Source organism: Salvia miltiorrhiza, unplaced genomic scaffold (genome assembly GCF_028751815.1).
Source record: "Salvia miltiorrhiza cultivar Shanhuang (shh) unplaced genomic scaffold, IMPLAD_Smil_shh original_scaffold_405_1, whole genome shotgun sequence".
In the NCBI taxonomy this organism is placed as follows: domain Eukaryota; kingdom Viridiplantae; phylum Streptophyta; class Magnoliopsida; order Lamiales; family Lamiaceae; genus Salvia; species Salvia miltiorrhiza.
In genome coordinates, this window is record NW_026651543.1 from 44,332 (window position 1) to 60,417 (window position 16,086).

General features: G+C 33.8%; 1 protein-coding gene and 1 long non-coding RNA gene across 2 annotated transcripts; both read right to left on the reverse strand.

Moving 5' to 3' along the window:
- Positions 1-4,247: 4,247 nt before the first annotated feature.
- Positions 4,248-5,318, reverse strand: LOC131004504 (uncharacterized). Its single transcript, XR_009095039.1, has 4 exons — positions 5,183-5,318; positions 4,906-4,970; positions 4,594-4,706; positions 4,248-4,505 (listed from the first exon to the last, which is right to left on the reverse strand). It is a non-coding gene; the product is annotated as an uncharacterized LOC131004504 (long non-coding RNA).
- Positions 5,319-8,975: 3,657 nt separating this feature from the next.
- On the reverse strand, positions 8,976-10,454 carry LOC131004503 (mitogen-activated protein kinase kinase kinase 20-like). Its single transcript, XM_057931197.1, has one exon. It carries the CDS (start codon positions 10,306-10,308, stop codon positions 9,280-9,282), a length of 1,029 nt encoding a protein of 342 aa, XP_057787180.1. The 5' UTR covers positions 10,309-10,454; the 3' UTR covers positions 8,976-9,279.
- Positions 10,455-16,086: the final 5,632 nt, after the last annotated feature.

Sequence of the window (16,086 nt, forward strand, 5' to 3'; positions counted from 1 at the left end):
TCTTGAAATGAGAAAAACTTATCACATTTTGATTATAGAACAAATCAATGTGAACAAGAATTTGAAAAGATCATTCATTTGCAAAATATTGCAAATCAAATTCCTGATGCTTTTGTAGATACAAGAAAAGTGACACAATCTCACATACATGCTGCAAATACTCCAGCTAAAATTGATGTCCTTGAAGGACAAATAAATTTGACAGCAAATGAGTATAAACTTCTTCAAAAACGTGGTCGACCAGTTGGTTCCAAAGATTCTATGCCTAGAAAAAGAAAGGGGCAAGATGGAAACCAAACAATGACGAAAATGACTAATCAATCAAATGAAAGCGATGTAATTTCTGAAGAATTACAAGTATCTGAAAATCATGAGATCTCAATAAATTATTTACATCAGATACTAGAGAGAGAAAATATCATTGTTGATGATATATTTACCTTTCATATAGCTAATCATGTTTTAAATGAGGATCCTCAACTAAAATCTGTTGCAGAATGCAAACAGAGACTTGATTGGCCAAAGTGAAAAGAAGCTATAGAAAGGGAATTAAATTCCCGTGATAACCGGAAAGTATTTGGATATATAACCTTAACTCCGGAATCTAAAATCCATGTTGAATACAGGTGGATCTTTGTTAGAAAGAGAACCGAGAAAAATGAAGTTATGAGATATAGAGCAAAACTCGTAGTACAAGGTTTCTCACAAAAACCAAGAATTGATTATGAGGAAATATACTCTCCCGTAATGAACGCTATTACTTTCAGATTTTGATTAGTCTGCCTGTGTCACAAAGGCTTGATATGCGCCTTATGGATGTAGTAACTGCTTATCTATATTGGTCATTAGACAATGACGTATATATGAAAATTCCCGAAGGATTTAAAATGCCTGAAGGATTGCAGTCAAAACCCAAAAAGCATGTATTCAATTAAACTGCAAAAATCGTTGTGTGGGTTGAAACAGTCTAGTCGTATGTGGTATAATAGACTGAGCGAGTATCTTTTGAAAGAGGATACAAGAATAAAGATATCTGCCTTTGTGTTTTCATTAAGAAAACAGAAAGTGGATTTGCAATCATAGCAGTTTATGTTGATGATTTAAATTTAATTGGGACTCCTGAAGAGCTCAATAAAACTGCTGAATATTTGAAGAAAGAATTGAGATGAAAGATTTGGGAAAGACAAAGTTTTGTCTTGGTTTGCAAATGGAACGTATCCGTGGAGGAACGTTTATCCATCAATCCACATATACAGAAAAAGTGTTAAAACGCTTTTACATGGATAATGCACATTCATCACCAATGGTCGTTAGATCTATTGATACTAAGAAATATCCATTTCGACCAATTGAGGAGGGTGAAACAATATATGGTCCTGAAGTACCATATCTAAGTGCAATTGGAGCGTTGACTTATCTGGATAATAATACTAGACCAGATATAGCTTTTTCTGTCAATCTTCTAGCAAGATTTAGCGCTGCACCCACTTTGAGACATTGGAATGGTGTTAAGCACATTCTACGTTATCTAAAAGGGTACCATTGACCTTGAATTATATTATCAAGAAAAATCTGATAATACTCTAGTGGGGTACTCGGATGCAGGATTTTTATTCGATCCACATGAAGCTAAGTCACAAACTAGATACGTTTTCACATGTGGTGAAACTGCTATATCATGGAAGTCTGTGAAGCAAACCTTGACTGCAACATCCTCAAATCATTCTGAAATCATTGCAATCCAAGAAACAAGTCGAGAATGTGTATGTAGGGATGTAAAAGAACCGAATCGAATTGAATATCATTGAATTCGATTCATATTCGTAATAGTAATTATTTATTCGAATCGGTATTCGAATATCTTTCGAATCATATTTTACTATTCGTATTCGATTCGTATACTGATTCGCGAATACTCGAATCGAATCGAATATTCGTTTAAGTTTTTTACAAGTGTATGTTATACAATTTAAATCGAATATTTTATTCAAAAATTCCTACTATTTAGTTTAATTCGAATATATCCAATTCGCGATTTTAATAAAAAAAAATTAAATAATATTTCAAATAATATGGAGATCACGCACATTACATTTACTTAAAAATTCAATAATATATATGCTAAAAATATTCTTCTATTTCAAAATTCAACTCTCAAATTATAATACAAACCTAATATTCAAAAGTTTGGATAGCATAAGTAAGCATTTGAATAAAGCAAGCATCAATAAGAACTCTTATATAACACTTCAATAAATAGAAGTACGTCATAGCACTTCAATTGACTAGAATTATTTGAATAAATAAAGCAAGCATGTGAATGCTATCAACAATGCTATTATTGTAATTCACTTTTATTTTAATAAATATTAGTATTTTTTATTTATTTTACTTTAAATCTATTTTATTATTTATTTTTTAGTGTGTGTGTGTGTATATTTATCGAATATTTTCGAATACCGAATCGAATATCGTGATTCTCGAATCGTATTCGATAACTAAACGAATCACAAAAAGTATTTGTATTCGTATTCGAATCATAAAATTCAGTATTCGAATATCAAAAATTCGAATCGAATACCAAATCGAATCAAAATTATTTGATTCATTTACATCCCTATGTGTATGATTGAGAAATGTGACGAATCGTATCCAAGAGTCGTGCGGGTTAGCTTCATCAAAGGCCAAACATACTGTTTTATATGAAGACAATATTGCTTGCATCGCGCAACTCAAGGAAGGATACATCAAAGGCGATCGGACGAAGCATATTTCTCCCCAGCTCTTCTACACACACGACCTTCAAAAGAATGGCGATATCGACGTTCGCTCAAGTGATAATCTAGCTGACTTATTCACCAAGGCATTACCAACATCGACATTCAGAAAGTTGGTACATGAGATCGGCATGCGTCGACTCAAAGATCTTCTATGATATCAAGTTCAGGGGAAGCAGTTGTACTCTTTTTCCTTCGACTAGGTTTTGTCCCATTGGGTTTTCCTAGCAAGGTTTTAATGAGGCAACATTTTTTGTTTTAGGTATTGGTCAATCAAGGGGAAGTGTTGTAAATATATCTATAAGATATATCTTATGTGTGTTGACCAAGAAATCTCCCTAAAACCCTAGCTTCCTACTTGTATAAATAGAGGCCTTTAGCCTCCATATTGAATACACTTAATTCGTATTCTCTTCTATATTCTCTCGTTTCTCTCTAGTTTATAACAAAATAGATTATTTTTGTAGATGGATGAAGTATGTTGTAATTTTTTTATTTGAGAATGGATGGACAGATCGAATCTCATCACGAGATTAAATTCTTACACACCCTTCATATTTTTTTTTTACTTATTCCGGGATTGGAGATACCCTGCCAAGTAAACATTGGATTAGATTGGATAATTTTTGCTTATTCAGCTAATCATGCAAAATAAACACTACAAATATGCACATGATAATATTTATTATGAAATTTCAATATTGCTAGCCGAATATTTACACGTTTAGAAAATAATGAAGCCCCCTCAAAAACAAAAAAGAAAAAAGACCTGATTGTAAAGCCCAATGAGTTTATCACCAAATTTTTGCATCAAATAAAGAAAAATAAAAAAAAATGATTGTAAAGCCCAACTTGGTTTGACCTGTTGTGTAGTTTGTAGAAGAAGTGGACAAATTTTTGCTCCTTACTTTTTCACTCAATCATATCTTGCTCTTACAATTTCTATTATGTATGTTTCAAGTGGGATTGCAATATGTATCAATCAGTTTGTAGTGTCAAGACTCTCAACTACTTGAGCTACAAGTGATTTAATTTTATCTGTTTATAATGTGTCCAATATGTCACTACAAAAAAATAATTTTTTACCGACGAAAATTTTCGTCGGTAATTAAATAATTTCCCTTGGTAAAATAGATCACCGAGAGATTACCGATTAAACGAGGCCGTTGTAATTTTCAATGTCGGTAAAAAAATTACCGAGAGAATATTCACTCAGTAATTTTACCGAGAGGAATCATCCTCGCTAAATGTACGTCGGGTATTATGTCGATTTAGGTGTCAATTTTACCGAGGGATTTTTTCCTCGGTAATGCTCTAATATACATTTTCACATATATGAGCCACAAGCATTTTGATGGCTATAAAGAATAATTTGAGGCTATGTATATAGCATCTACAGATAAGGAAACATCATCTCAGAGAAGAAATAATGAGGAACTTGAAAGAAAGCAAAAAGTGGAGGAGAAAAAATTAGAAGAAATACTAAAATCAAGAAGGGTTATACTAAAAGATTAACAGAGACAGTGTAACAATTGGTCTAAATCAAATTCTTTGGCAGTTGTCACCTAACAATTGGTCTAAATCAAAATAAATTGAACTTCTAAAAGGCTGGTTTTCAAGGCTGCCTCTTAGTATGTACTCATACATCAAAAGCTTATGTTCTTTCTCGCAGTATCCGATCAACTTCACCAAATGTGCATGTCTTAATTGACCAAGAAAAATCACCTTCTGTCAATTAAAAAAAAAAAAAAAAAAGGCAACCATATTACATGAAGCACAATTTGCAAACTAACCAAAAACAAAAGAAAAGACATACCAGCGATTCCCCTGTAATCCATCCATATTGAGGAACATAACAGCCACAGGCTGGGGCTTTAACCCGGGGTGCAGCTTGTCATCGATGAAACCCTTGTTAATGCCACTAATTACCTGCAAAAAACAATTGAAAATAGGCAATTTTAAGCAACTTGTCTTATTAAATTTAGGAACAAGCTAAGATCTATAAAGAAGCATTTCACACATAATAAACCGAGTAGAATATACCGCGAAAAATGATTTATTCGAAGCTAAAGAATCTAGTGCTAGTATAGAATGTTATCATTTTCCCAACTAAAGAATTATCAAGTACCAGATCAGGTATTGAGGTGAAGAGAGCTTTGGAAATTCCCAAAGATGTACAGTCAGCAGGGGTTCCTGCACCGCAAAATGTAAACGAGATGAGAACATATTCTCTGAAGTGACATTATATAAAAAATATTTTGGTCTGCTGCAGAAAAATTTAACACGAGTATGCTTGATTATAAGTTTAGCAAATAAGCATTTTGGTATGTGTATGAACTTGTGTTGGTATATATATGCTGTGAAATAAGTTCAGTGTTAATTTGGATTCGGGTTGAAAGTAGCACCTTTGATGCTGCAGAAATTTTGTTGGTTGTTGTTGCTTTGCTCGAAGATGATAGGAGCTGGAAGTAAAACAAGGGTTTTAGAGATTGAGAAACAATTTGGATAATAAACGGTGAAAGAAGAATCACCTTAAGTTTGAAGAAGCAGCGGTGAAAGCTGGGGTTAAGAGTGAAGGTGATTATATAGGAGAAGTGGGGCTACGTGGTTGAATTAATGGCCATGACTAATGTTACTATTTTAATCTATGTAAAAATAAGAAGTATTGGCATGTAAATACTCGAACTTTTCCTATTTTTCGGTTTTGCACCCCGGCCAACTTAAAAATCTACTTATAACATGAATTTTGTATTCTTTCGGATTTTGCATCTGTCGAATTTGTACCTTCAAATCGTTGTTGACATGGTAGCCAGATTGACATCGCAAACCCTACAATTACATGTAGGGGTGTTCACAATTTAGCTTAAACCGTAGATCAAATTAAACCAAATCGTAGTAGTGCGGTTTGATTTGATTTACGGTTTGAAAAATATGGTTTGATTTATACTTTTAAAAAAATATGATTTACGGTTTAGGTTTGATTTTCTAAAATTTTAGACCAAACCAAACCGTAAACCGTAATATATTTAATGTAATTATTATTATTATTATTATTATTATTATTATTATTATTTTTTTTTTTTTTTTTGTTGCACACTTATGTAGTTATGCTTCTCTACGTTAAAAAAGAAAGATGCGAGGAATGGTGTAGATAACTAGTTATTTTAGTGCCAACCGCACCAAACCAAACTGCGAATACATGTTCTAGATCCCATATTAACAAAAAATTTATCTGCTTTATTATAAAGTTTAAACTTCCCTCTCAATAAGGTTTCCATGTCGGCAACGATTTTGGGGTAAAATTTTGCACAGGGCAAAATCAGAAAAAATATAAAATTCAGGTATTTATAGGTTGATTTTAAAGTTGAGATATAAAATCAGAAAATAGAAAAAATTCGAATATTTATGGACCAATACCCCTAAGGGTGCGTTTACTTTGATTGATAAATTTATCCAAGAAAAATTATGGATAACAAAAATTTATGCCTTTAAATGTCTCATTTTTTTTTCTCACATTTCACAATTTTTTATTCCTTATTTTCACTTCAAGGATGAATAATATTATTAGTGAATATCCAAATATATTAAAAAAAATTAAATAGAATCGAATGGTCCGAATACGAACAAATTTCAAATAGAATATCCAAATAGTTCCAAAAAATATACTCCTACTTCGAACAAATTGAGTTGAATATTACTCTCTCCGTCCCGTCTATTTTGAAACACTTTCCTTTTTTAGTGTTCCAACTATCTTAAGACTATTAGATAACTAAAACTAAATTAGCAAACTGTTTCTCTCGATTTTCACTTAATTTCTCTCAAACCTTCCCTCTCCTCAAACCTTAAATTTCACTCTTCTCTCTCTCGGCCTTTCATCTCCCGCCGCATTCTCCTCACCATGCCCTCTCACTCCCTAAAACTATGGTCGAATCCCTTCCCCAAAACGGCGGCGATGGATGGATAAATCCTCGTCGTTCGCTCCCCGCTGTATCTAACTCTCGCCGCCCCCCACCGCTCCCCCCCCCCCCCCGACGTATTTAACCCTCGCCCCCCCCCCCCCCCCACCCCTCTATATAACTCTCCTCCTTCCCCACTTGACCATTCTCTTGTTGTTTCTTCGCAGCACTCCACAGTCGAAACACGATTGCGCGAGAGATTTCAAATTTCACTTGTGCGTTGAAATCCTGCCTCCCTGTGGCTTCCCATTCTTGCTATTTTGAAGAACAAATTGCACTACTTGATTCCTCACATCTGTTCAGATATCCTTCTTCTTTACCATTTTTTTTTATTTGTAACGTGGTTGTTGTGGTAGGATTCGGGCCCCCTCTTATAGGATTTGTTTTTTGAGTTTTTGTGGGAAGTCCAAATTAAAAAAAAAAAAAAAAAATTGTTACAATCAAAGAAAGGAAAAAATCCACTCACACTCTAGCTCCTAGGATGACTCGAACCCCCGACCTATTGGTTGGAGGAGAAGCGTCTTACCAACAGACTGCGCTTCATCGTCGAATGATTAGAGAGACATGAGGCACAAGAGACTCTCATGGTGGGAAGTCCAAATTAATTTGGCTCCACTTCGTTGTTTTTATCTCACTTTGTAAACCGGCGGCAGTTTTTTTGGGATATTTTGAATCTTTTTTATGAATTGAAAGAATTGTGTTATTTTGGCATATTTCAATTTACATATTTCCTTGTTATGGAGCTGCTCTTATTTATGGCAGAGTTGAATTTATATTTTTAAATTTAAAAATTTCACATTAAATTATTTTAATTAAAATAATTTAATTAAAATATTCAAATTTTCAATGTATATAAAAACAGAAAAATAAAAAAGGAATAAATCAAATTCAATAGAACACTAATCACTTTTCCCTTTATTACCTACTACACTTAGGGTGTGTTTGCTTTTTATCCCACTAAATGGAGGGATGACAAAAATTTGTGCCTTTAAATGTTTGTTTTCTTATCCCACATTTTACACAGACGCTATTTTTTCTTCCTTATTTTCACTTCAAGGAGGGATAATATTATCCATCCATTTTGGTGTGATAATATTATCCTTCCTTGAAGTGAAAATAAGGAAGGAAAAATGGTGTTTGTGTAAAATGTGAGATAAGAACGCAAACATTTAAAGACATAATTTTTTGTTATCTCTCCATTTAGAGGGATAAAAAGCAAACACACTCTTAAATCATTAAACACTACTTGCTTAATTTTTATGCCCAAAGAAAAAGGTCTCAAGATAGCCGGGGGGATGGAGGGAGTAGAAAGATATCCATATTTAATTCAAATGTAACTAATTTTTTTTAAATAGTTCCAAATCGAATCGAATGGTCCGAATATGAACTAATTTCAAATAGAATATCCAAATATATTACTTAAAATATACTTCAAAAAAATTAAATTGAATATTAGAAAGCTATCCATATTTAACTCGAATACTTGAAGAATTTCACGAAAACGAATCGAATATAATGATATTCTCTTCAATATATTTAATTTGTTTACACCACTAAGAGGGTGTTTACATCATATATCATTCAAGTTCATTTTTTTTCGATTTTCTCTCCCTAAAAAAGTATTTTCTCTCTAGCTTATATACTTGATTATCAAAACACTTTAACAACTTATAAACTAATCTTGTGAAACTTCTTTAAAATAAGCCTAGCCAAACACCCTCTTAATGGTATTGAAGACTCTTTATAATTATAAAAATCCATATCAATGAAATTTATAGTCACCAATTCTAAATCTGTATAAACTATATCTGCTCTAGATATGAGAAGTTATTAGACGGTATGAAAACATTTGAAAAATAATATGAGAGAATTGAAAGATGAAGCTACGTCACCATGAAGTGGAAACGAAATGAATTTTATTATGTATATATCTTCTGATAATAGTATGATATTTTGAGAATGTTCCCGTTTTATAGATGGACATCATTTATAGTTAGTGAAGATAAGGTGCATCATAAGATAAAGATAATGAAACAGTAACTTATAGTATGAATTATTCATACAATAGATGTTGTCTTGTTGCAAGTTGCGAAGTAGCAACTTGTGTAAATTGACAGAGCAATTGGCCACAAAGATCATGCGAGATTTAAATGATCGAATCTCCCCCGTTTCCCAACAACAACTATAATATAAACAGAAAAATAAATGACCGTAAAATATAAAAGACATTAAAATACTAGTATTAGTCAGAACCAAATGAAATAATTGGCACTAAAAGCATCACTTCAATTACTGTACACTTTTCGGCTCGTAATATGAGTTTCCAATTGCAAGCCTTCTTAATCTTGTACTCCATCTATTTCTATTTCTACTATTTACAAATTAAATTAAATAAAACCGAAAAATAGATGGCCGTTTTTCAGTTTCACTACCCTAAAAATAAAATAAAAAAAGAATTAGAAAAGAAAAAAGTCGATCAAAAAATCAGTGTCCAGCACAAGAAAATGTGATGCCGACTCCTGTGACTGTGATCAATATTGTCTCCGTCACCTAATTGTGACCCAATCATCGGTGACAGACCAATTAGGACTATTCTCGGCGACATTGACCAAACCCCGGAGGCGCTCCTCCGCCGTCGAAACGGACCACCCCGACTCCGACGTCCACGACTCCGAAAGCGAGGGCAAAGACGTAATTGAACACAACCAGTTCTGGAAATCAAAGGGGCATCTAGGAGAAGCCGAGGCCGTGTCTTTCAACGCATCACAGCCGTCGATTTCTTCCTCACCGCAAACGAAAGGATGATTTAAAAGCATCTCAGCCGTCCATCTCGCTCGAGGATCCTTCACGAAACATTTCTCGAGAAAATCTCTCCCCTCAGCCGATAAAGCCCCGGGGATCTCCGGCACCTCGTCGCCGACGCCGATCCTCATCAGCAGCGCCGCCACGTCGGAGCAGCTCCACGCTGGAGATCCCGACGCCATCTCAGCGACCACGCACCCGAGCGCCCAGACATCCGCCGGAGCCCCCTGCTCGCTGCCGGCGACCATCTCCGGCGACATGTACATAGGCGTTCCCCGCAGCTCGCCGCCCGCAGCGGCGCCGCCGGCGCGCTTCGCGAGACCGAAATCGGCGATCTTCACGCTGCCGTCAGAGCTCAGCAGAATGTTCTGCAGCTTCACATCGCAGTGGACGTACCCGAACTTGTGGATGTAGTGCAGCCCTCTCAGCAGAGCCTTGGTGTATCGCCGGACTTGAGGCTCCGGCAGCGTCCGATCGCCGGAGAATTTGAGCTTATCGGCGAGAGAGCCGCCGGAGGCGTACTCCAGCAGCACATTGTACAATTTCTCGCCGTTCTCGCACGAATAGCTGTCTCCATAGCAACGGATGATCTCCGGGCAATCCTTGAGCTCCTCCAGTATGAATTTCTCGTTGACGAGCGACGAGGAGAGATAAACGCCGCACGACTTCACCGCCATTAACGGCTGAGGAAACGAGCTCTGGCTTCTCGGAATCGCTAAATTCACCTGCGCGAAACTCCCGTGCCCCAATTTCTCGCCGCGAAACCAATCCATTTCACCGGAAATTTTCAATTTTTGGTTCTGAGTTAGAGATTTTTTGAGTTGGTTGAGTGAGAAAGGAAACAGAGGAAGAGGAATGAATGAATACAAGTGCTAAGCGTGTGGGAAAGGAGAGGGGGTATTTATAAGGGGAGCGAAATTCATTGAATCGAATTGTAAGTAAAGTGTATGTATAGGTGACGCAAACGTGTGTGAGATTTTGGGTTGCTAAAAATAAAAAGCACGTGGAGGGAAGGATATTTCGCGGGAATCTCAAATAAGCTGCCCTACCTTTATGAAAACGTGGTAATTATTTCTATTATTATTGAAAATAAAAATCTTTCGATTTAAGGATAGTGATTTGTTAGGCATGACTTTTGAGACTTCACAATCAACAACTAATTCTGCTTTTCCGCCCTCAAGATTACAACAATTGACTGGGCTTAATGAAATCCACGAGTTTTAATTGCAATTAATTATAATTATATCTAGAAAATATAATCTCTCCATCCACTATTCATTTCTGTTCGTTCACAAAATATTTTTCTACTTCATTTTTGAAAACAACTTCACTAATTATTATTTTTACAACTCCCACATATTTACACACATTGTCACTAATAAACTTACTATTTTTGAAAATAATTGTTTTAACTATCATCATTTTCTAATTTGTAAGATTCATTTTCGCTCACCAAATACACAATTTACTTTTCTTCAAACGTGTGTCCAGTCCCTTAGAAAGATGTTTTATGGACGAAGAGAGTAATTTGTAATACAAACTATAAAAAAAACTTGAATTTTGTGTATCAACTTCTAACTAAATTACTCTACTGCTAAACTTCTGACGATGACATTCACAACAAAGGAAGGATAGCATAGACAATGAACTTCAAAAGCCCTAAATCAATTCTGAATTTGGATGTTAAATAAATGTTTGAATCCGAGCTCCAACTTTAAGGTTTTAGTTGCAATTATCTCTATTTTTAATTAAAATTTTGAGAGAAGTTGATTTTATTGGATAAACTTGAGGGGTTTTATATTTGGAAGGGCACTACACCTTTTGGCGATGATGATCCACTTAGAAATGCTTATTGAAGTAAAAGTGTCTTTTAAGAAGATAATTAATGAGGTAATTTGGAAAAACCAAGACTCAAACCGATCTTCAAAAGGCGTTGCGGCTGCTGGAGTTTTTGATTGGATTTGTCAACTATTTTCTATATTTTTTTAAAGGACGATTGGATTCGTCAATCGTCAACTATTAGACGCCTTTGATACACTTGCAAGGGCATTTTGGGAATTTTGCGACAAGTGGGACTTGACAGTTGAAATTGCACGAGGAAATGCTAATCCTAGTAAAATATCGATCGTAAATGTAATAATTAATTAATTAATTACAAACTTTTTAATGCTATGCTTGTTAAAATTTAATTAATTAATTAATTACAAACTTTTTAATGCTGTGCTTGTTAAAATATATTGGTGTAGACATGCAATGTATGTGTAGATTTGCATCGTAAACGTAGATTCAAATACATCAATGGATTACATTACTGTTAGTCTACTCATTACCATTTATACTATTTGAACATGCGAGTGATCGTAAATGTTTCGTTACTATATAAAATTGATGCATTGGATGTGGGGTAAATTTTATGAAGGGCCAATATTGATTAAGAATCTCACTTTAATGTTTCCTGATGAGAAAAATCATATTTCTAAATGTGAAGTTGATACATTGAATGTAGTAATAGATTTATAAAATACTAATTAGTTCAACATATATTTGATTTCTATTCGGATGAGAATCACTAATTTTCTGACAGCTACGAAATTTCTTTCCAAAAAAAGTATAAAATGAACATCCAATATTTGCATGGAGTCATGTTACTTGGTTGTGACAAGTATTAATATTATTGGTAGCTAGTTTCCTAAAAGGGTGATCCATTGTATCTTGACTAATTTTTTAACTTAGAAATGTGGTTAATCATGACTTGCATTATTAGAATTGTCAAGTCAAATACTTACACGCAACTTGCACTTTCTAACATCCTATGTAGCTTATTCAAAAACTATATATGGTCCAAATTATGAGGATCTCTTGGAGTCGAGGTCTCTCACGTCCAATTTCCACAACGGTTTCGTCAACCCATTTACTCAATTTCCTATCTAATAAATTCAAGCACCCTTCATCATTTTATTTATCAATGAATGCGTAATATTTTTTATTTAACTTATAAATAAATAAAAGTTCACTTGTAATCACCCAAAGTAGTCCGTGGGTAGAATTTTTATCGTTCTAATAATTCAATTAAATTTTCGTCATAAAGATTTTAATGAGACTCTGCTCTTAGTAAGTATTTTTATGTCTTTTAAAGTATCTTAGATTTGTTCTTTTTTCTCTTTTATGAAGTTTCTATTTATGTCATAAAAATTTATGTCTCAATTATAAGGTTGGTGCTAGGATTCAATTTAAATCAAAAGAAAAAACTTGAAAGGTTGGTGCTTGGACTCAATTTAAAATTACAAATATCAAAATTGTGATTAAAATTATAATTACTTCTAATTATATTAGGCAGAAAGCGAGAAAGTTTTGTCTTTTGAAGAAGGTATCCTTTTATAAAGACTAAAGTTGGTGCTAGGACTCAATTTATTTGGATAGGAACATAGTGTTTTATTTGTGTGTGTGTGTGTGGGGGGGGGGGGGGGGGGGGGGGGGGTGAGAGCCAAAGGAGAAATGCGCATTAGTAGGAAGAAATCTTCGCAAAGTTAGTCGTGCAATTAATGTGAAACAATCATATATCCTAGATACGATTCCATCATGATCGTGTATGTGCACTATCTATATGTGATCATCTCTTCAAAAGCATTCCCTTCCTAGGAAAAAATCATATTACCTTTGGGATACTGCTTCCAAAAGTATCAATACAAATAATTGTATAAAATGATACTAAACTATAATTTTTACACAAAATTTTCTGTACATTCGGGTGTACCGTACACTCGAATTGACTTGTACCCAGATCCTAATTCGCATGTTAAGCCAAATTCGCATCTTGACCAAAATCGTGTAAATGACACTATTCAATTATACAAATGACACTTCTTATAATTGACACTATTCAATTATATAAATGACACTGTAACATTTTAAATGTTATAGTGTCATTTTCAATCTTATAGTATTATTGAAAATATTATACTGTCATTTACAATCTTATAGTGTCAATTACAGGAAGTGTTATTTATATTTCTGAATAATGTCAATTATACTCAGTGTTATTTACAATGTTATAATGTCATTTGTATAACAAAATAATGTCAATTACAAGCAGTGTCATTTGTATAACCGAATAGTATCATTTATACGATTTGAGTTAGGATACGGGTCTGGATCAAAATACGAGTCAGGATCTAGGTATGGGTCAACGCGAGTGTATAGTACACTTGGGTGTACCTAAAACCACCTCTAGTTTTTATATGAAAATTCTACAAATTTTATTCTCTCAAAATTAGAATTTTTTTTTTTTTTTGTGTTTTGTTTTTTTATTCATAGGTACTCTTGCCTCTTTCTTTCTTTTGCTTTTTTTTGGTCTTCTTAAGAGGCACAATGTCACAGACTCACAATGGTACCAATGCGCGTGTCATTCCCAATTCGACATAAAATTTAAATTTAGTACACAAGTTTAATATTTCCTCCGTTAAAAAAAAAGTCTTAAAATAAAATAACACGAATTTTAATAAAAATAATTAGTATATTATGAGTGGAGAAAGAATTTCACTTAAAAAATAGTATTAATAATGATAATCAATTATATTGTGAGTGGAGAAAATGATCCATCATGTGATCAAAAGTTTCTAAAAATGAAAAGAGACTAATTTTTGTGGACGGCTGAAAATGACAAAAAAGTTACTATTTTTTATGGACAGGATGGAGTATAATTTTTTCATACAAACGTTAAATATGTACATATTTCGCTCATTTAGAAAAATAGTTATTTTTTGTTATTTTGATATGTTCATAAAAGTTACTCTTTTTTCATTTATGAACACTACCCTACAATAAATTTATTTTCAACATATCAATTTATTTACCTATTCTATCATATAGTGAGATCTTTTCTTTATTCACAATACAATTAGTTAATCATTTTAACATTATCCTGAATGTGAGAGGTACTCTTTTTCGCAATACACTATGAGCTTGGTTTTAAATCGAAAGTGCTCTGACATCAATTATTGGATTGTTTGTGTTGTACGGTTAACCACTTCTATTAGAACATGTATCACTCTCTCTTAGGGTAATTTTTTAGGGATAAAAGGAGTATTACCTTGTGTTAATAGTCTTTTGAGAAATTTGTTTGTCCTCCTTTCCTTCTCAAGTAAAAAAATGCTTATTTCAATAGCAGATAAATGTGTCTATGTAAATAAAAGTTTAATGATCCAATTTAATTATACTAAAAAGTCAAGTACCTAAATTTTACATCGACCCTTTTTCCAACTCTTTTGAGTAGGAATGTCTCTAATTTATTTTTCACAACGGTCCTCCCCGTAAGCACGTAAATGCATGCATCGTGTATGTAACATGTGCTCTTAATAAAATTAATAATTACAAAAAAAATTATATTTATAAATAAAAATAATATTAATTATGAATAAAAGTGAGTTTTTGTGAGTGCACTTAACGAAGGAGAGCGTCTCCGGGTGCGCTGAATCTTTAAAAGAAGCCGACTATAGCAAGTTTACACATCTATTTATTATATGAAAACACAGTTTGTGGCAAAATTATAATTAAATAATCAATTAAAGGGTATTTATAAAACTCAACAAATCTCATATCTCATATATTTTCTCTCTCCTCTCTCCTCTCTCCTCTGTTTCATCATACGCATTCATTGATTTTCTACTCTCTCTCTTTCTCTCATATTCTCTTTTTCATATTTTGATGATTTTTTTAAAAAAATCAAATTTTATTTATAAAAAATATTATATATATATATATATATATATCTTAAATTAAAGATGAATGCAAGATCTTCGATTTGGTATCAAATAATTATTCAACTCTTTTATTAGTATTCTAATAAGAGTAAAATTTTGAAGTAGCCAAAATGAAGCATAAAACACAATTTATGGCCACACATTGAAAAAACACAAATTTTGGCCATTTTTATTGATTTGGACGTTTTTACCCTTAATGAGGCGGACCGAATAGGATCAGGCACGCGGGTCGCGTGTCGGGTCGGGTTAGGCACTTATGACACTATTAGTGCCATAAGTGGCACTTATGGCACTAATAGTGCCATAAGTGCCAACGAAAATTCAAAATAAAACCAAGTAAAATAATCATTTTGGGCACTTATGGCACTAATAGTGCCATAAGTGTCATACGTGCAGCAGAAATACAGAAACAACAACATCATTTAAACCCTAAATGGAACATCTAAATCTTAAATGGATAATCTAAACCCTAAATGGAACATCTAAACCTCAAATGGATAATCTAAACCCTAAATGGCCGGAATATCTAAACCCTAGGGGGAAGTGTGCACTTATGACACTTATGACACTAATAGTGTCATAAGTGCCATACGTGCAGCACACAGATCAGATCAGATCTGCCATGGCTGAAATCGAAGGAGGCGGAGATCAGATCTGCCGATGGAGGAGGCGGCGCAACGATCAGATCAGATCCACCGCCGCCGCCTCATCAGACCAGATCTGCCTCCGCCGCGCGCTGGAGAGAGAGAGAGAGAGGGAGATGAGAAAGAGAGAGGAGAGAGCGACAGCCGC

Excerpts from the sequence above, each read along its gene's own strand:
- LOC131004503 (XM_057931197.1), bottom strand. The coding sequence starts at position 10,308 with ATGGATTGGTTTCGCGGCGAGAAATTGGGGCACGGGAGTTTCGCGCAG.